The 22,312-nt window shown below is 44.7% G+C and overlaps 1 protein-coding gene across 2 annotated transcripts in view; it reads left to right on the plus strand.

Annotated features, from left to right (window-relative positions):
• SORL1 (sortilin related receptor 1) overlaps window positions 1-22,312 on the plus strand; it is a 1,341,481-nt gene that overhangs the window by 573,138 nt on the left and 746,031 nt on the right. For both annotated transcript variants that reach the window (XM_069614318.1, XM_069614319.1), the window contains exon 22: window positions 18,121-18,294. In XM_069614318.1, the coding sequence (XP_069470419.1) occupies window positions 18,121-18,294 (174 nt within the window). The remainder of the gene's footprint in view (window positions 1-18,120; window positions 18,295-22,312) is intronic.

Genomic DNA, 22,312 nt, shown 5'->3' on the forward strand with positions numbered 1-22,312 from the left:
TTAGTTGCTTTAAAATCAGCAAGAAGAGTGAGCGAATTGCAGGCACTGTCTTCTGGGCCACCGTATACTGTGTTCCATAAGGACTTAGTTGTGTTGAGGGTAAAACCATCATTTTTACCAAAAGTAATATCTGATTTTCATTTAAATCAGAAATTCGTTTTACCGGCATTCTATCCTCCACCCCATCCTTCTAAGGAGGAGCAAAGATTACACAGTTTGTATCCAAAAAGAGCTTTAAGCTTTTACATCTCTAGACTTTCCAGACTTAGAGTGGACAACCAGCTGTTTATAGGTTACACAGGAAGGAAACTGGGTCAATCGATGACAAAACAGACAATTTCACGCTGGATCGTGCTTTGCATTTCAGAATGCTACAGACTAGCACAAAAAGACCCACCAGAAGGGTTCAGGGCTCATTCCACCAGAGGCATCGCCTCTTCCACAGCCCTTCAAAGAGGTGTTCCAATAAGATCCATTTGCGAAGCAGCAACTTGGTCTTCACTACACACCTTTTCAAAATTCTATAACCTGGATGCTTCCCAGTCTAAGGTGCTGACTTTTGGAAAAGTAGTGCATTATTCCGCCATCTAAGGGCATTGAAAAAATCTAACCCCTCCTCTAGAGAAATTATACAAAATACTGCTTTGGGAGTCTATCTAAAATGAGGAATACATTGGAGGACACAGTCCACTCGAAGAACAAGTTACTTACCAACTGGTAATGTTCTTTCGATTGGATGTTCCTCCAACGTATTCCTCATCGCCCTCCCAGCCTACCCCTCTGTAGATTTTTCTGGGTTATTGCCATCTCAAATCTGGCAAGGCTGATACCTCTCTACTGGCGCAATCTACACAGTACAAGATCAAAGATAAAAAGGGGAAAAACAGAACTGAGGCCAACGGGCGCCGCGCGTGCTACTTATACACCCGATGACATCGCCCTTGATGGAGGCCTTCGAGGGGCCATCGACTGGATGAGATCGACGCACAGCGCCCTCTGCCGAAAAAAATTCCGAAGAGCAGCAAAGCTGGATGGAATACATCTAAGATGAGGAATACGTTGGAGGAACATCCAATCGAAAGAACGTTACCAGTTGGTAAGTAACTTGTTCTTCTATGACTTCCAAAACAAATCCAGATGCTTAATTCAAGGAAACAATATGGCGCTTCTAAATATTTGAAGCAATGCAAAGCACAATGCAACAGAACCAGAATTGCACACTATTCAGTGAAGCAGAACTCAATGCATTTCAAATAATAAATCAAACTTTATTTTAAGGTGGTGCTCAGATCCCACAACCCCCTAAATGCCTGGCATGGCATCGGCAGCAGCACCGGACTATGGGGTGGCAGCCTATTAATCTTTCTCGCTTGGAATTTCCCCCTTACCAAAAACACAGCCACTGTCAGACGAATCCTCAAGCTTCTGGATAGGAAGTACCTCCCATTCTCCTTAGGATAATGTTAAACAATATTGGCTGGTCACACCCCTAATCTTTCTGCCAAATTATCAGTAGAGTGCCCAAGCCGAATTATCAGTAATGGCTTCAGGATTTATCGATCTAACATGCCCTAAATGCCCCTACCAAAGGCCTCAACATCCACAAGGTGCTTATTAGCTCCCAAGCGAGTTGCTGTATATTTTTCCAAATAGAAAATGGAGTCAATCTGGTTCCACTGCCTACTCCTTATAGTTATATAGGTTTGTATAGGGGTGAATGCAGTGGACTGCTCAATCCAACTACATTACATATGTAAGCATGTAAGCCTTTATGATCTGGTCCAGCTGCCTGCTGTGCTGAATGATTACATGAATGAATGAATATATGAATGAAAACCAACTCAAAAACACTTATTTGCGTCTTAGACATTACTATTAAAGCTCCATTGTTATACAGCTGTTTTTCACTACAAAGCTAATGTAGGCCTCTAGGAGCCTTTCTGAGCACTAAAGCGTGAGTATACCGTTGCAGTGCATAGCACTACAGTTGCTGGTTTAAGTATTGTAGTCTGTAATGCCCTTAAGCATATATCACACTATCTATACTTAAATATAACATGATTTATCCTCACAGGATATAATGTAGGAATCTATTTGCTTATTCCATTCAAAGTACTAGATTCTACTCGTCCTTTAAAAGCCAATGCTACAATAGCTCTTTTATTATGAGGGGACATTCTGAAATGAGATGGTGTCTTACTCATTCCTCTTATCTGCACATGGCAGAATGGGCAAGGTCCCCAGCACCTGGACTGTATCTGTGTAGCCAATCTTAAGGCTGTACATCCTTACCATTCATTACAGCAAGAAGTCGATGGCCAGCTGCTCTTATACGTATCCCCAGTCGCCCTGGTGTATTTACTGTGGAATTGTAACGTAACTGTCCAGTTTACATTGGACATTGCCAGTGACTCGAACTATTAGGGCGACTACCTTTTTGACACTGAAAGACCCTTTATCATAATAGAACTTGACTTAGCTATAGTCTGCACACATTTTGTTTACTTCCACAATAGATAAAGCACTAATTTTAATACAGTTGTATGGATAATCCCTTACTGAATATTATACATGTCATATTGTTTCTTAAATGATCCTGCCTGTCTAGCTGTGGGTCAATTTCTCTCCCCCGTCAAAACAGGGCAGAGAGAAACATTACTGATATTGGATGAGTTACTACAGTGAGATTTTTTAGTTTTTAGGATCTTCAAAGGAGTCCTTTAAGTTAATTATCAAGGAGAATAAACAAAGACCGTACTCTTTTGTTCGAAGCAAGCTGCCCCAGTGGCCTGTTCCCACAAGTCACCAGCCCTGCTAGGGATCTTACCAATGCTAATGAGGCTGTCTCCTATGTTAACGAGGGCCCACCCCCGCGATCCAAGCTCTTGCTTTCATTTGGGTAGTCGTGCCATGGGCCCTTCTGGGCCCATGACCTGTGCTCGCTTGAGGTGCGGCATCGGTAGCATCTGTGGGGCTAACTCCAGGGGCATGATTTCTAAGAGTTGGCAGCCCTCCACAGAAACCATTGCCGAAGTTCCTCTTGTAACTAGGAATTACATGAGGACTAATTTTAGCCTTTGACTGCAGGCTTGGCTTGTTTGGGTTTCAAAGCAGAGACACAAACCAGAATTGATTGCATAATGACCGACCATTCAATGGATTGCTTTTCTGCTGCAGATTCTTCATCTGATGGATATCCTATCCAGCTTTGCTGCTTGGGAAACATTTTTGACAGGGGGCGTAGTCAACCTCCACTCGCAGTCCATCGTCGACCACTCTTGCTCGGTACTCTATCGTCGGCTCCGGATGTGACGTCAGGTGTCCTATATAAACTCTGTCACTACGCCCCATACCTCAGTTCCTTTTTTCCACGTGCTATCACGCTGCTTGAGAACACAGTCGAGCCTTCGACTCATTTGACGTTTTCTGAATTCCTCAACGTGAGATGTCCGTCACTCAGATTATGATATATGGCATTTATAACGTGCCTATACACAAGTGTTTCTGGCTTCAAGCGTTGTATGGATTGTGACACCAAAATGTCCATCACTGACCCACATGAGTTGTGTCTCTGGTGCCTCGTCACGGGATGGAAGGGTGTACATTGTGTGCCAAAATACAGCCGAAATCCCTTCGCGATCAGACTGCTAAACTTGTGCTTGGTCGACCGCCCTCAAAATTTCCGGCGCAGTTGACGGTTCGGTCCTCAGAGGCCAAAACTGAGGGGCACACCCCTGCGAAAGAACACAGGAGGAAGAAGCAGTCCCACTAAAAGAGCCATTCTTTCTTGTCCTGATCCCGAAAGAACAGGCGTCATCAATGGGACTCTAGTTAGGCAATGGAGAGAGGCAAGACATCGGCAGGGTCTACCACTCGTCAGGAGTGGGAGGATTTTAAGACCTCCATGTTGGATATGTTCAAAAAGCATGATGTAGTGGGCATGGGTAATCCCCCCCTCCTGCCCCCTCTCCTCCCTGCCTCCACCCAGTCAGCAGGCCTCAGAGGCAATAGCAGTGCTCAGTGTTCTCAATCCCTCATAGTGCGGACTCCTTCGGCGTTAATGAATCCTTCGACGTCAAAGGAGGTCTCAAGGCCCTCGTTGCCGGGTCCATCCCATGCTTACAAAGCTGTCAATGCTTCGACATCATGCCGCCGATCAACGTTGACGGGCACTCTATCAGCGGCCACTCTATCGGCGCCGAAGGATAAACCATCGGTGCCGACGGCTGTCAGTCTTAAACCCAGCTTTCCCAGTCTGATTTTTTTTTTTTCTGCGCCATGTCAATCCTTTTCAGTGCTGATGACACAGGAGATCAAGGGGATGTCAACCCTGTTTACATGCTCGACAAAACAAAGGTACTGGTATGTTTGGGGGTTAGCCAGTGTGAATTGTAAATGAATTAGAAATATTGCACCTGGTCTAAACCCACATAACCTTAATGATTATCAATTTGCATGCAAAAATACATATTAGAACACTCCTAGAGAATAAACAGATATTTGCAGAGATTGATGTAAAAAAGAAAAGAAATATTTAATATCATGAAAAATTAAGTACATATAGTAAAAACCAACATGGAAAGACATGTGTAATCAAGAAAACGAACATTCATTTCCCATTTATCAATTGGGTATGAGAGCTTAGAAGCAATCTAAGAAAATTGAAATTGGTACATCAAGGAAAAAAACATAAATGAAAAGCAATTACAATATTGACAAAAAACCAGTTATGTATCACTGGAATTCTGGTTGAATCACAGAGAAACACAGAAGTACAAAGTAACAAGTACAATTAAACATCTATTCAATGTAATAGAACATATTAAGAAATTTGAGAATGATATTCATTGGTAATTAGTATCAATTCCCGAAATTGAAGATGTTATGTGACGGGATAGGGTCTGCCAACGCTACAGGGGGAGGTGGTCCATAAGTGACGCTGTACAGGACCTTGTTTTCCCCTCTGATAGAAGAAAGCGTTTCGGCGGAACAAAAATTGGTGAAGAAATGTTTTGTCAGTCGAACAAAATCTACTCCGCCTTCATCAGGGCAATAATTAGCAGGACCATCAAAATGAAAAAGATCCTGTATTGATGGCAGATGGCTGGTTTCACTTTATTCTGTGGACGGGACCGGCCATTGTGTTGATCCCTCAGGTTGCCACTGGGACGAGAAGCTAAATTAGCTCTTCTTGAACGGTTTCCCTTCGGTTGGCGTCCTACATCACGTCCGCCGCACTCACGTACGTGCTGTCTCCAACACCTGATGCTCCCTGTTTACATGGGCATGGGTGGTGTCCATTATTTTGAGGACCATAATCGGCTACTGGCGCTAGCTCACGGCTTTCATAAGGTCAGTGGTTTGCATACGGCGCCGGATCTGGATTTTCAACAAAGCCACCCTATACTCACTATTCAAAATTCAGCGCTTTGGTAGAAAGGGTAATTGACACCTTAGGATTGCAGTCATCAGCAGTCGCAGTGCAGCGGTATGACCTCACTGATAATTTGGATGAAGGTCCGGTGACAGAGCGCAACATGCTTCTAAACCCTGCAATTGCCGACCCTCTGAACGCTCTGTGGCAGCATCCTATTTCCGTTGACAGAGCCTTGGTCACAGTGATCGGTAATTACTTCCGATGCCTGGGCTCTTCAGCTCGTTCAGTGGGGTTATCTGCCCTTATTAAGAATTCCTGTGGACAGACCCCCATCACCTCCAATCAAAATGGGACTGGAGATCCAGGAAGAACTGAAAGCCCTGTTGTTGAAGGGTGCTGTGGAAGAAGTACCTCCTGAACCGAGAGGATTGGGGTTGGTATTTCCGATATTTCCTGGTACCCAAGAAGGGAGGTTGTCTCTGTCCCATTCTGGACCTCGGGGCCTTGAACAAGTTCCTGAGGAAAGACAAATTCAGGATGGTGATGATGTGAGAAATTCTCCACGCCCTCGAGCTACAGGACTGGTTGGTGTCAATAGATTTACAGGATGCTTATTACCATGTGCTGATTCATCAAAAGCTCAGGATGTTCCTGAGGTCCAACATAGGGGACAAGAACTATCAGTTCAAAGTGCTTTCTTTTGGTCTAACCTTCTCTCCAAGGGTTTTCACCAAGCTCATGGCGGTAGTCGCGGCTCACCTCGGGAGATTCGGAGTCCATGTATTCATGTACCTGGATGACTGGCTCATCCGATTGAAGTCAGCGGGCAGGTCTTGTCTCATCTAGAGGTCACCTGCCTGCTACTAGTGACACGGGTTGGGTAGGCCTTCCCTCCCGAGGAGAGAGTCAACGGCTTGGCATAGATGGTTAACTTGTTCCGGAACCACCCACTCTACCAGCAGCTTCCTTCATCTGCCTCTTAGGTCTCATGGCCTCCTTTTTTTCTAGTGCCAGAGGCCAAGCTGCGCATGATATCCCTACAATGGGCCCTAAGGGGTCAGTGGTCACAGCACCTCCGAGCTCCCTTGGATCTCCTTAAGGTATCCAAACCTGTGGTCAACAACCTCGCCAGTGGGCGATCCGCAGCAATCTCATGGCAGGGGAACCCTTCTGGCCTGCATGACCTCAGGCCTGAGTTATCACAGATGTGTCTCTGAAGGGTTGAGGGCGCGCACTGCAAGAACTTGCAGGTGAATGCGTTTGGTCAGCAACGTAAGCCAGATGGCACATAAACAGGCTGCAGTTGGGAGCCATCACGTTAGCCCTGAAGGCATTTGCTCCTTCTCTGGAAGGGAAGCATGTCCTGATTGTGGTGGACAGTATGGTGGCCATGTACTACCTAAACAAGCAAGTTGGCGTACACTCCCTCCCCCTCTGCAGAGGGGCAATGCAGCTGTGCATCTGGCTGTTGGAGAACCGAATCTCAGTTTTGGCAGTTGATCGGGTGGGGACAGAGAACACTTTGGCAGATGTTCTGAGAAGGTAGAGCACGCTCTCACACGAGTGGGAAGTGTGCCAGAAAGTCCTAGAGGAGGCCTTCTCTCACTGGGTTACCCCAACAGTGGACCTGTTTCCCACAATCTCCAACAGGAAGTGCGGACAGTTTTTAGATCGGTTCTCCTGAATGAGTGGGAACCTTTTTTCCGCACTCAGTCTTTTACTCTACCTTTGGGAATCTTTTTTTTTAATCCTTTTGGTTGTATCTTTTTGGCATCATGATTTGCTCCGGTTTTTAAGGCATCTACAAATTATTTGCAGCACACAGCACTTTCTGTGCAGTGTTGCTCGGAGATCTTTGAGCTGCCCTTTTTAATTTCCTTGTTATGACTACTATTTCCAAGGATAAGGGGATACTTTCTATCCTACCTAACTTTTATTTTGTAGAATCAGCACACCCCACCATTTGTTGAGTGCTGAGGGGACACAATGTATCCCTTTTTCCACTTCTCCTGTAACGTTCTGGTTACAGTGATAGGCTGGTGGCAGTGGATATTTTAGACTGTGTTTTTTAAATTTGTTTACAAATTGTCCACGCATGCTGCTGTCACAGCACTGGTAAAGGGAACATTGGTCACAATTGACCTAATATGCTGCCAGTCTTCTTTTTTTTGCCAACTCTTGATGAATTATCCTTTCTTGAGCCGCCTTCTGTCCTGGGATGGGGAGATCCTGCTCACTCCTTTCTTTGCCGGTCTCCCATTAGGATGCCTGCCCGAGGGTGCAAGCATGTCTGGGAGCACAGGAAGCTGGGAGTACACAAACTCTGCAGGCCTTTGTCCTCCAGTATGTCTGCTTGAATCCTATTCTGAATGGGAGGCTGGCTGTCCCAAGCCCCAAAATTTGAATGTGGCATGACTGCTGATTGGCTGGGTTCCTGCATAATGTCATGGGTCCTGGAGCAGAACGAGAGTCGACCCATGGAACGAAAAATCAGAGGAAGGACGACGTCTGCAGCCACCTCCAGCGACCGCCAGTGGCAGCTGAGAGCCGCTGCTGCTCCAACCTCCTTTTGATCGACAGGGAAGATGGTGGGACTGACCATCTGCATTTTGAGCCAGGCCGTCCTGGCCTGCAATTCCCCAAACCCATGGACCTCGACCAATTTTCTGTCCATCGTCTCCTGAAGGGCGGTTTTGGCTGGAACTTGGTGGGCATCTTGCTGGACCTGCAGTGTCCCTTTCCCACGCTTCGAAGTCTCCCCTTACATGTCTGGGACCGAGAAACAGATAAGCCTGACGTGTGACAACTGTCACTGAACTGTCACTGAAACGAAACATGTGTCGAGTCCCAATAAGCAAGTATCGTGAAGATTGTCTACTAGGAGTCCCATCACAAGCAACTGTCTACTCCCGCCAAAAGTTCCTTCTTCAGCCTCCAGGCCAAGAATCCGAACAGGAGCTGCTGTCGCCTCACATGGGCATCCGCCAGTGTCTTTTTTTTCTTCATGAAAAGGTAGTATCCCGCTCCTAGGTATTCACCTGGGTGCTTGCTGTGTTGAATCGGGCTCCTTCTGAGCTTTCTGAGACAAATTGGAGTGGCCAACCCAACTGTGTTCTCCCAGGCCTAAGGGCACTGGTCCTTTGGTCTACAATCCTCCAGGGGAGTCTGCCTGACCTCCCTGAACCATGTTTGAACTAAACCTTTTACCTACCTGCAACATAGAAGAAATCTTCTATTTTGACATCTTTGACAGTTGTCTGTTTTTCTTTGTTCTTCCGCCCTGGGGCCATCTTCACCCAGTGTCCCAGCTGACTGAGACGCTCATTCACAGATGGGGCTGGATTCCTAAAGTATAGGGTGCCTAAAAATACTTACTAGTATCTGTGTTGCTTACTTTACATGTTGGTTATACGAAATGATTTGCTAAACATGAATGCTACTCCAACTACTTACCTGTATATCATCTAAGAGTTTACGATTGATCTGAGTAATGCTTAACACACATCTTACTGTATATAAATGTGAATGTTTATTACCTGTAATTATAATACTGTTAGCAGCCTTAGTGTTCATAATAAATAACAATATTGTAAAACTGTGTATAGGTATATTCTTGACTATAGGTGTGCCCCGAGGTCTTTGTACTTAACGTACAGCCCTTCTCCCTCCTACACTAAGCCTGGCTGCTCACCTATTGCTACCAAACCTTTTTGGTAGTTCAGGTCAAACCTAAGGATTGGAGCCATGTACTCCAAAGAGTGAGTCTTCTACAGTACTACCACAGGTGGACTTTAGTGAAACTCCCTAACCTTGAGTTGGATAGTGTGAGGGAGATCAACATGTGGGGATGTTAGAAAATGGGGGTGTGCTTATTGATGGCTGGTTTGTGGGTAAACATCTGCTCTGTATACTTGAGGAACAGATTATCTTTGTGGTCGGATTTATAATTATTGCTAATCTAGTATGAGATCATTGTCAAATTCAGACCAGTGGTTTTCATTCACCATATTGCAGAAGGTCTGCATTGCTGCTCTCCTGCCTGGTGTCCTTATGATCGATCTCTTGCCGGCTGATCAGTACTGCACATTTTTCTTAATAGTCCTTTCTCCTAATCCAGCCTTAAATCTGTGTTGGGGAGAATTCTCAGAAATGTGCGAATTGCTCTCTACCTTAGAGACCCCCAGCACTTTTACTGGACTCTAGGACTTTTTAATTTTTAACCTGGAGAGAGTGAGCCCATTTGCCCCACTCTCGTATTTTTCTGTGATTTTAAACTGTTTCTTTTGGTTTTTTGGAGTCTGACAAACTCCATAGGCATCTGTTTGCATTGTGTCACACAGCACCTTAGTGCAGTGACACAGGGAAGTCTTTTAGATCTCCCAAGGTTTGATACTTTACTCTTGAATGAACTACTGTTTCCAAGAGCAATAAAGTGAAATTGACTTTACCTGCATTGTAACTTTCTAGACCCAGCACACACTATCTTACAAAAGGGTGCTGGAGGGGTTACTTAGAGTTGTTTTCGAAACTCGAAAAGGGAAGTCGACAGGGTGTGCCAGTAATACTATCCCTAGTGTGACTTCCACTGTACCCATGATCCCTTGCGTGTCTGGATCCCTCGGATTGTTTTTTACCACCATTCTAGATGGATACCATTTTAGGATGCATATTCTCCCCTTCCTACACTTTGTTCGCCCAGCTGCCATAACCTATAATAATGGAAAATACACCTTTTTTAAATTCTGCCCCAAGTGTAATTGCAAATTCCCTTGGTTAGACAAACACTTAGTTTGTAACTTGTGTCTTCCAAGATACCACGTTGAAACGTCTTGTCGAGCGTGCAGGCTCTTCAAGCCAAAGACGTTGAAGGACCGTCCATGAAACACTGGGCCCGCTACGCCAGGCCGCTCGAGGCCATGGAGGTAGAAGGCGCCTTTAGCGATGGCAGTGACGCCATCCTTTCGGACGGAGAGGGTGACGGAGTAGCTCCAGCTACTCAAGCGCAGGCCCCTGACCCCGTAGGACAGGCCGGCGGTCATGTTGTGGGGACTACACCTGGCGGCAGTAGCAATACAAAGACACACACCACTAAGCACATAAGCCCAGGTCGAGACTCGACACATGGATTGAGTGATCAACAACTTCAACACCCATGGAAAGGTCAGCTGAGTCCTGGTCCTGTGGGCAATCTTGCTCGAGATCACCACACGACAGGGCCCAACTGTCGAAAGATGGCAAGGGTGTCGCTTGCAAAACTCCCTCCGAAGGTCGATCGTCCGCGTACAGGGCCTCGGCCCTACCTGCATTCGAAATTCGACGCTCGGCGTTGAATAAACTGGCAGGCCCCAAAACGTCTGTAAACACTCCTCTGGGCTCCAGATGGGTGGGGGAAACATTACAAAAACCCCTCATAGGGACAAGAGCCCTCTTAGGAGAAAAATCACCTCAGAAGGAAAAGACTAAAGAATCCAGGCCCATAGAGAAACCTAAAGAATCTAGGCTTAAGGTGGTACCTCCCACATATGAGAACGTAGGACTTTTCCCCTCCATCTGTGGTAATCCCAAGTTCCAAAGAATGGTCTTCACAAGATATTGACAGAGTGATGAGAAGAAGGACCTTTATGGCCAATTCTTTTTAAAAGAACCCCGATTACCTTCAGAGCTTCAACTCCACTCCGCCACCACAGCTCCATCTGGTTCTCAAGCCTCTTCCTTACCTTCTCAACCCATTTTCATCAGATCTGAAGACTCTTAACACCGTCAAGCTGAAGACTAAATCTTGGCTTTTCAATCAGAATTGAGGCGTTCCTTCACTTGTGTTACACGCCACAGCCGGTTGCCGCCGACTACTTTGTTAATCTCTTTAACATGGCATATTGTCCTGCCTATCTCCTGTGTTACTATGTCTAATACTCTCCTTTCCACTATCTTATGCGATCTAGGCTCGCACTACATTTTTAGGTCGCCATGCCTCACCTTTGCTAACTGCTATCGTAATTTATGTATATATCTATGCCTGATTACTATTCATGTATATTACTTTGTATGTAAATAAGATATATATGTATACCTTGCTTCAAGTTGCGTCCTGAGGCCCCTGGGCCGGATGGTGCGCGTTATAAATAAACATAAACATTTCTAAGAGGTCTCATTCAAATGCTCCTTTACAGAGCACAGTCCTAGATCTCTGACCCTGAATCAGACCAAGAAGATCTCTCCTTTGTAGGGCCAGCTGACACTCCGTTTATTGATGAGGATACAGAGGACCCTTATTATGGGGATGACGAGGACCAAGAGGCAGACCAAGAAGCCAATATGTACTCTGTAGATTCCCTTCTTAACCAAGACACTCCAGTTGTCAATTCTCCTATTGATAATCAACCCCTCCTCAATGAAGTACTAGCCAAGGCGGCTGAGCACTTCCAGATTGACACCCAGGAGGTACAGGAGGATAAAGACTTTGCAGAACAAATCCTTGGGGACAAAAAAACAGTGGCCCAGTTTATCCTGCTACTGAAATCAGTGCAGCGCCGAATACAGCCATCTTTAGAAGCACCTAATCTCACATGGGCCGTAAACCCACGTGTGGAGAAATTATTCAGACCCGCACCTTCAGACCCATTATATATTAGAGGTCAACTGAAACCAGACTCCTTAGTTGTGACTGCAACTAGAAAGAGTGCAGGCACACCCCTTGCCTTCCTCAGAGGCTCCACCCGATAAGGAGAGCAAAAAGATCTACGCCATAGGCAGAAAGGTCACCTCCTCTGCGGCCTATCAAACCAGGATAGCGAGCAATGCAACTCTCTTGGCTAGTTACAACTGCCACAAGTGGGAGGAAATGTCTGGTTTACTTTTGTCTGCCCCAGAACCACTCAAATCCCAACTAGCACAGGTGGCTGCAGATGGGAGGGCAGTGTCTATCTGTCTCCTTAAAACCAATTTTGATGCGGCGGGCAGTGCCGGAAGAGTCATTGCGCAAAGGACCGTTATTAAAAGGCATGCATGGCTGCGCCAGTCAGGTTTTAGACCTGAAATGCAGGCCACTCTAATAAACATGCCAGTTGAACTTAATGTGCTCTTCAGTAAGGCAGTATAAGACGCACTTAAAACAGCAAAGGACGAGTATGACGTTCTTAAATCTTTAGGTCAACTCACTAACAAGCCTTCTGGACAGAGGGGTAACGGACATTTTTGCCATTTTCGAGGCCAAAACTCAACGAGGATCTAGCTACAATCAAGGTCAGGGTTCCTCCTGGGGAAATAATCAAGGCCAATCGTCCCAGGGCTATCCCAGAGGACAACGCAGAGGTCGTGGTCGGGACAGAGGCCCTGCTTGAGGTGACACACCACCTCAGAGCAAGGGATGTTCCGCTTCCGGTGCCCTCCCACGCTTCTCCAGTAGGACGCATTTGCAACTTCACCCACGCATGGGAGGCAATCACCTCAGACAGATGGGTGCTGTCCACAGTAGCAGGCGGATACTGTATAGAACTACTCCAATGTCCCCACGACCACCCCCTACGACAGATGATTCACTCAGTAGAACATCAGTGTATCTTTCTCGAAGAGATGCCACACTTCAATTAAAGGACGCCATTGAAGTTGTCCTGGCCAACCAGGTAAACGGGGGTATTTATTCAACTTACTTCCTTGTGCCAAAGAAAGATCTAAAAATTCGCCCAGTATTATATTTGCGCCCTGGAAACATGTCAAGCCACAAAAGTTCTGCATGACTAGGCTACAAGAGGTAATCGCTCTACTAAAAAGGGGGGATTACATGGCAACACTGGATATGAAAGATGCCTATTTTCATATTTCAATGTTCCCAGCGCACAGAAGATTCTTGCGTTTCAAGATAGCGAATCAGCACTACCAATTCAAGGTGCTGCGCAGGGAGGCAATCCCAGTCTACCCTTACTTGGACGACTGGCTAATTACAGGGGAATCACCCCTGATTTGGAGACAAAACATCAGAGAACAATCAACCTCCTCTTTTAATTGGGCTTCTCCATCAACGAGAAAAAGTCAAGTCTAGAGCCAAGCACTTCAAAACAGTTCCTAGGATTTGTCTTAAACACAGTGGAGGGGGTTGGTCTTTCCATCAGAGGAAAGAGTAAACATTTTTACTGCAAATACCACATTATCAGGCCAGCCGCCAGATAAGGGTGCGCAAAGCTATGCGTTTAATAGGCATGATGGCATCTTGCATTTACCTGGTTCCACATGCGCGGCCTGCTCATGCGACCCATGCAAGAGTGTTTGGCGAAACCGTGGTCTCTGGCAAGTGGTCAGTGGGACAATCTAGTGGTCGTTTTGCCAACACTTGTACAAATTCTTCGCTGGTGAACAAGAGAAAATGTAACAAAAGGAAAAGCTTTCTACGATCCAGAGGTAGAGGCGGTTGTCTTGACAGATGCCTCACTGGCAGGGTGAGGGGCTCACTACCTTCACCACACAGCTCATGGTCTGTGGTCTCGCAATTTAGCTCAGAACCACATCAATCTGCTGGAACTTCTGGCAGTAGTCAAAGCCCTTCAGGCATTCGAACCCCATTTAACAAACCTATCTGTGCAGATCCTAACAGACAGCACTACATCAGTGTTTTAGATCAACAAACAGGGGGTACACGTTCTCCAAATGTGTTCAGACTCGCACAGCAAATTTGAAAATGGGCACTCAGATGGAAAATGTTCCTGTCGTCACATGTTCCAGGGGAACTCAACTCTCTGGCAGACTCATTGAGCAGAGCTCCCCTACCAGAGGAGCATGAGTGGTGTCTACACGGAGGAGTCATAGAACACCTCTTCTCTCAATGGGGTTTCCCAGCTATAGACTTATTCGCGAAAAGTGAAAACAGTCAATGCCCAGACTTCGTGTCCAGGTTCCCCCAGCCAGGCTCCAAGGGGAACGCCCTATGGATGTACTGGTCAGGGAAATGTGCTTACGCCCCCCCCCCCCTCAACCCCACACCTCTCATGAGGAAAGTGGTCAACAAGATACACAAGGAACCGATGAAGCTTATCCTAGTTGCTCCTATGTGGTCAAGGCAACCTTGTTATCCACATCTGTGCAAACTGGTGATGTGAAATCCCATCAAACTCCCGTGCCAGTACAACCTACTCACCCAGCACGAGGGACTAACAGTGCACCCGCAGCCACACTCAATGAACTTGGCAACATGACTCCTGAGGTCATAGAGTTCGGACATCTCAATCTGCTGCAGAGATGCATGGATATCTTGAAAGAATCAAGAAAACCAAACACTAGACACTGTTACTTTGACAAATGGAAAAGATTCATAATTTGGTGCCAGGCTAAACAGATCAACCCCATAGAATGTACTCCATCCCACATTCTAACTTATATGCTCCATTTGCTAGATGCAGGGTTCGTATTCAACTCCCTAAAAGTCCACCTAGTGACTTTGTCAGCCTACACGACCTCTCATAAGCGCCAGGCAGAGAAGGTGACAGCATCTCTAAGAATGCCATTTATAGGTGGATAGTCAGATGTATCCAACTGTGCTATTCCCTATCCGATAAAACACTCCCTTTTACGCCCAGGGCTCACTCCACAAGAGGTAATGGAGCCACTGTGGCATTCATTGCAAATGTACCCTTAGACAGTATTTGCAAGGCAACTACATGGAGCTCTGTACATACTTTCACTCAGCACTACTGCATTGACACCCATTCCAGACAGACACACAAGTGGGACAAGCGGTTCTAAGACATTTATTCGCGCATAAACCTTCTCACATCCCACCTCCTTCTTCCACTGCTCGCTAATCTATGCACAGCATGTGATCTAAGCAGATTCAGAAGCCTCAGAAGAGATAAATTACTCACCGTAATCGTATTTCTGATGCTTGTATCTCTTAGATTGACATGAGACCCACCCTTCCTCCCCTCGGAGAGAAGGCCCATGGATGCTTATGATCTTGTCTGATACGTATCTGTTTGGATACAACTGTACTCGCGTTACACCTCATGCTGCTTCATGTCAGAAAAATAACAATCTGAGGAATCCCTCAGATTGTTATTGTAACAATCTGAGGGATTCCTTAGATTGTGATCATGGGTACAGTGGACGTCACACTAGGGATAGTATTAGTGGCACGCCCTGTCGACATCCCTTTTTCGAGTTTCAAAAACAACTCGAAAAAGGTCTCGACAGAGAAGCTTGAAAAGATGACTTCTCCCCTTGAGTTGGTTGGACCAATCAACTCCAAAGTAAGCCACCTGGACATCCTCGGAGCTGGTTGAATTTCCATTGCAGTCACTGCTGGAACCGAATAGCCAGGGAGAGGAACACCAGTTTGTGTGTGTTGCTTTTAAGTTCGCCAAGAGCTCCAGGAAGATCCTCTGGACTCCGAGGAAGCACAACTGACCCAGCCTGAGCCACCTCAACAGAGTGCTGGACACCAGAAGCAGGGAAAGCCTATCTCGACAGCCAAGAACCGTGGTGTTGCTGTTTGCGGTAGAAGCGAGGAGCTGAAACACTGAAGTGCCACTTCTTTGAAGTTTGCCGTTTGCCGTCGGTGACCGTCCCATTGTGGTGCAGGAGTCCCCAGAAGTCCTCCCTCTTGTCCCCACGACTGAGGCCCAGGAACAACAGGATCTACACAGGAACAGAAGTCCTCTGCTGCATTTTTCTTCAACCTAAAGGTACTGTAAAGTCTGAGACAACTTACCTTTATGTGTAGATTTGCTTGTAGCTTTCTACTTCACACAAGTCTCCCGGCTTGTGGCACTACATTTGTTTAATCTTTTTCACCAAGGACTTCTAAAAACATTGTGCAAAGACTTTTACTCACCTGCAAGAAGTGCTTCAGGCCACATATACTTTTGCCCATTGACATTGGCTTAGCCTGGTTCCCTGAATGACTCTTCTCTCCTGTTATTGTGTTGCACCTATCCTTCCAGGTAAGGGTTAGCTTCCTCTGCATTGGGGGGATTCAAAAGTATTTGCCTGCTTAAAGAATATTTGTGATCTCTTGTTTGTTCTAATAGCTTTCTTTTGACACTCTTAAAGCCTACTCTGAATGCAACAGTAATATATTAATGTCCACAGTGTCCTAGGTATTTAAGTAGCCTGAGGGTGTAGGAATTGTCGTGTGCCATCCCCAATGGGTCTTTACTGATTCTGAGAAACCTAAGAGTGTGTATTTCTGAAGTGTATTTGAGTGTTGCCTTTTATATTGCTCCCTTCTGAAGAAGGCTTGTTTAAATGGCTGGTAAAAAAAAATTGTTATCAAGAACCCTTGAGTCACAGTGAATCTCTGTGTAACTCCACTACTGCTCACATTGACCCCTCTATATATAAGCCTGGTTGCTCAGCCAAATTACGAACCTGTGTAGTTCAAACTTATACCAAAGGTTGGGTCTATTGCCAGGAGGCTGAGGTTGTTGTACTCCACCCAAAGGGTACTGCCCCAAATCTCTACCAAACAATCTATTTTTGCTAATCCTGTACAATTTCGTCATGCTCAGAGGGGAAATGTTTTGTGTTCGACTGGCCAATGCCCTTGAGAAAAATGCGCCTTAAATGCAGAGGAACACCGTTAAACAGACCTAAAATGGCTTATCTCAGCTGCTCAGTAACCACATTCTTTAAGGCAAAGCTTTAACTAGTCCATAGAGATCCTTAGTTTCTATGAAATGTTTGGTTTAGCTGAAGCCTTTGCAGAGTTGCTTGTTGGTAGTGGAACACAGCCATCGTTTCTTACATGTAGTACAAGTCTGTATCTTTCAAACTTTCTATGATTTTCACTATTATTTGCCTCTTTAAAAAAAAACTGCAGTTGGAAAAATGTGGAGAGCAAGTTAAGATAATTCAAAGATAAAGATTGATATTTTTAGCTATTTTCTTGTTTAATGTATTATTGATACAGCAATTGCTGTAGCCAATTTTGTTTAATATTTTTCTTTGAATTAAGGGTTTTTTATGCAAATTTCATATTTGGTGGCAGTTGGGAACAAAAGGTGCTGCAAAGTATCAATTTTGCAGCGTTGGATGCGATCAAGCTTCCATAGTGGTCCTATCGTAAATCAAGATTCATTCTTAGTGTCACAAAGAAATTCACGATTTTCCAGTGATAGTAGAATTGCAGCACTAATGTTTAATGGTTTTCAATTGAAGTTCTAATAAATGAACACATGTGGGTGGGCTGCACCAATTACAAAATCCTGTTACGCTTATGAAACAAATTACTCCATGCATGTGACCCCCCCCCACCCTCTGCATCTTTCCGAGTTCATTGTACTTTCATTTTGTGTCTGTTCCGTTTGTACTAAAAAAGAAAAACAAGATTGTGTAAATATTCCATACGTTTTGCCATCAATAGCAAATGAAAATGTCATATCACCTTGATTCTAATTCATTCATGGTGTGTGTGTGTGTATATATATATATATATATATATAGATATATATATACACACATTTCTCAATTGCCAATATCAACATTTTTCTTTTTATAAGGCACATTTTTACTTTTTCGCAAACCTGGTGACACCCATTCTGAAAAAGACTTTCAAATAGCTGAAGCATAACAAAAATAAAACTGTTCCCCTCACAGATGCAAGATTGCAGGGCTTTATCGAAAAATTAATAAAGTTGCCATATAGGTTTTGTGTCAAGAGGTTTACATGTACATCTATAAAAACAATACTTCAGACAATTGAAAGGACATTTGTCTTGTATTCATCAATGTTAAATATCTATTTTTACTCAAAACAGGACATAATGCATGTGTTTCAAAGCCTTGCAACTTGTTGTGTTTGCCGAAAGCCAATAACAGCAGAACTTGCAGGTGTCCAGATGACGTGCCCGGCCAGATCCTACAATCCGGGGAGCTGCACTGTGACTGCCCACATGGCTACCTAATGAGAAACAATAGTTGTGTTAAGCAAGGTAAGGGTGCTGCTGCTTCTTGCTCATGTACATCAAGGTGTGTGCTTTTGTGCTTAAATAGGAAAAGTAGATGGCGTAATGGCCAATACAAAACCCATTCCAGTGATTACAAACGAGCCACCCATATGCATTCATCTTATTATTCTGTACACAATGCGAAGCGTCCATTTGAAGAAGTGCTCTTGTTGCTTCATTGTTGATTTTTGCAAGTATTCATAGCGTTTTAAAAAAAAAAACTTGTTTTGTGATTATTTTAAGTCTGCACTGTAATGCTAGTTCGCTATGTACGCTTGCTGGGAAATATTCTTTTTGCTCCTTTCCCCCTATTTACTTCTATGGGACCCCATCCTTTTTGCTTATTTTGAACCCTGTCTTTTTTGAAGTCTGTAACTGCTTCTGCTTTACTCTCCTTGACTGTTCTACTCATTCTTATGGAGAAACAGAATAGTCCCTATGAATGTCAGTACTGATGGACTGACTCACTTTATGAATTCTTGCATTTTTACAATTGGACACATCACCTACAGTGAGGTGTAGTTAGGATATTTTGTATCCTTATACAGTTTTATATAATGGGTTTTTGGTTACTTTATATGTGACTAAGACAATGTGGTGGCCGCTGTGACATTTGAACTGTTTTTGTTATTTCACATGTGCAAATCTGCATTTCCTCAAAATGCTACTAAAGGTAGCTAGCACTCTAAGATGGCCGTGCCACATGATATGTTGCTTGTTTTCTGCCCATGTTATACTTGCCCATTCAGTCCAGGAAATGCCTTGTATGGAAATCCTTTTTCTGTGGAAAGCTGCTGCTTTCACGGGCCAAAGGACTTTGTGTGTGTGACCCAGCAGAAAGGGCTGGAACTGTAAAGTCCCAATTCCCATCCTCTAGTACCTGAAATTCTGTCACTGGGCAGATGTGATGAGCAATGGTTGTCCACGATTGGACAAATGTTGTCTGTTTGGTGCAGAACCTCCCCATTAGTAGGCTTCACCTTGCTCCCAGTCTGAAGCTTGGATAAAAGGACTCCTGCAACTGTTCATCAGATCATTGTTGGAGCCAAGTCTTCTACGAAGAAGAGCATCCTGCTGGTGACCCGAAGATGACCTCTGCAGCTGATCACCATACTTCTAGTGTTGTCTCGGTGCAGCCCTGCTCCTCTGCCTGATTTCAAGAAGGCCTTTGGTGTTGCTTTGACCCCTGGAATGGCAGGAAAATGCAGTCACAACCCCTGCTCTAGGATCCATGCCACCTGAGCCTTCAGAAGTGTCCCTGGACTAACCTGTGGACTGACCAGCTCTCGCCTAGGCTACCTTGCTGCAGCTATTATCATTTCCAGCCTAGCTTTGGAACTTTGCAGATCTGCAGCTTGTGCCACAAGTCGCATGCACCTGCATTTTCATCTGTCCCATTCCAAGGGAAGCTGTGCTGGACCTGCTTCTGTGTTCACTGCTGTATGATTTACTGACCATGGTGACTCCCATTACAATACTCCTTCAATCCTCTGAGGTGTCCCGAGGGGTCTGCACTGTTTGGGTACAGTTTACAAAGGGATCTTTCACCATCGAAACAGTACTCTGCTCCCAGAATTTATCACTTTGAATTGAAAATTAACAATTTAATTTCAAAGCACTTTCAACATATGCAGATGAGGGTTGATTGATATGGCCATAGTCTGCGTGTATGAAATCCCTACCAGAATATCAGGCAGCTGCATGGACAGAGTAGAGATGTGGGCGCACCAACTGTTTTGAAACAATTAATTACACCAAATCTAGAACCAAACCTTAGTCCTATTTAATATTGTCAAGTATCTGCTGGAGAAAAAGAAATTGCATAGGCACTATTGTGAATACATATTATGGTGTCATGGCTCCCTAACGTGTTATGAATACTAATGAATGCTGCGGTTTTGGTACCGGTTTCCATTTGTTTACTTAGCATGTATATTGATGAACAAAGGGAGAGTGGATATGTTGTCAGCAACTAGTATAGCATGAGCACAGACATGAGATTAGTTACAAACTCTGGCCCTCTGATTCAGCACAAAGACCAGACTATTCAGAATCTGTCTGAAGAAAGGAATGTGAACTTTCATCTGATGATGAAGATGAAGGAGTCTCTTGTCTGCCTCTAGATAACGATGATCACTTTCAGAGTCCCCATCACTGGCCCGGGTCCCTCGTCAGTGGATGTTAACTTCCCCTGGGCAATGGCATGGTGCCTGCTAAGTTACAGTGGACACCAGTTCCAAGGCAACATAACTTTCCCTTCAAGATAAGAGCGCATTTTCTAGTCAATACATTGTTGATCGTGGAACCTGGAGGTCTACATTTTTGCTCAATGTCCTCACTCCTTGAAATTGTGTTTTATTTATGTATTTATTTGGCTTTTAGAGCGTTTACCCAGAGATTGAAAGAAATCTACCAGTGGCCTTGTCCAATATCTGGTAATAAAATGTGCATGTTAAACACACAAAGCATTGTTGGATTTCTAATATGTCCGGGCCCTCCTGGGAAGGTACTTCAGGAAAGGGAAGGTAGTGCACAAGGTTGGGAGGTGTTTAACCTGTTAACACTATATGTAGGAGTGTGTGCGAGTGTCTCTAAACATTACCATGTATCCTTAACAGAGCTTCATTCATGAGGCTGGAGTGATCCCTTTTCAAGATGGTGGAGGTCTTCTTAGAAGCTGATTGGCTGGAGTCTAGAGAAGGTTGTTTTGGAATGTTGAGATTGAATGCGAGCTGCCTTTTATTCCAGACACTAACTAAGCAGGTCTCAGCAGCCTTACTCCAAGTGTAAATGGGATAAAACAGAAAATAATTGGAAGAAAGCTACAGAAAATCTTCAACCCGGTTCTTAAATGAACTTATTTGCAGTGTGCGTTAGTCACTAAAACCATGTGGTAATTAGAATAGTTAGTGTACATAATTCTAAGTTAAGTTTATTCATTCTAATAGTGCTCTTTAGTAAAAAGTAAAAAGCTGTGGGGAAGCAGGTATTCAGAAGATCGGTGCCGCAGGGACATTATCTGCTTCCGGATCTTAAAAAAGGAACAGGCGAGCACCGAGGGGCGTAGGACATGAGGGAGACGGGGGTGCAAATCCCCCCCCCCCGCAATTTTAAGTGGGGGGATATGGCATTTATCCCCCAGAATGTCTGTGATTTTTAAAAATGTAATTAATTTTATTAATGTATAAAGCACCGGAGGGCCCTAAGGCGTAAGGGCGTTGATCTACAAACATGTGCCACTGGCACCATCTGAGGAGCACAGTGGCAAAAGTAAATGTCTCTTCTGCTGCACAGCAGTAATCTGAAAGCAATGAACTGGTTATTCGGAACACACTCCCGACCAATAAAGCTACTAATGAGGAACAGCTCTCAGATCATGTTTTGCGGGCTCTGACATGTATAGCTCATGTCATTCAGCATCTCTGCACTATACATGGAAGACTTCAGGTACCACAATGCAATACAATGCCAACTTAAAAGCAGTGGCATGTTTATGATTTTACACTTCACATTGCGCAACGTGGGATCTGTGCAAGCTGCCTTATAGGTTGCGCTCCCTTCAAGACATAGATGCACCCTAGAAGGGACTGTGTGATAAAGTCACTTGCCTGAGAGCATTGTTTGGCACAGACTTGTACCTTGCAGATATGCATACATGTAAAAAACATTTTATTTACACAAAAAAGTGAACATGGTTTATGCTCGTCAAAGAAGCAGACACGAACCAGTCCATGTTTTAAATCTTTTAAAATTGTTTTACTTTGTGCTTCAGTTTACTTGGGCATAGGCACTGACTGAGAATTAAACGTGGGGCTTTGAAAAGCAAATTGCCATTTGAAGTGCTAATGACCCAGACTTGTAAACTTAACCAAAGCAGAGATTTACAGAGACCAGGTTACTAGAACCTTCTTTGTGCTGTCAGCTGCAGCCATTTCAACCAAATACTGTGAACATTGTGATTTTCAGGCCCTCTTGAGATGGGTCCACGTCAATGATGAAGTCT

The sequence above is a fragment of the Ambystoma mexicanum genome, chromosome 9 (assembly GCF_040938575.1).
Source record: "Ambystoma mexicanum isolate Mex_15411 chromosome 9, UKY_AmexF1_1, whole genome shotgun sequence".
NCBI classification, from domain to species: domain Eukaryota; kingdom Metazoa; phylum Chordata; class Amphibia; order Caudata; family Ambystomatidae; genus Ambystoma; species Ambystoma mexicanum.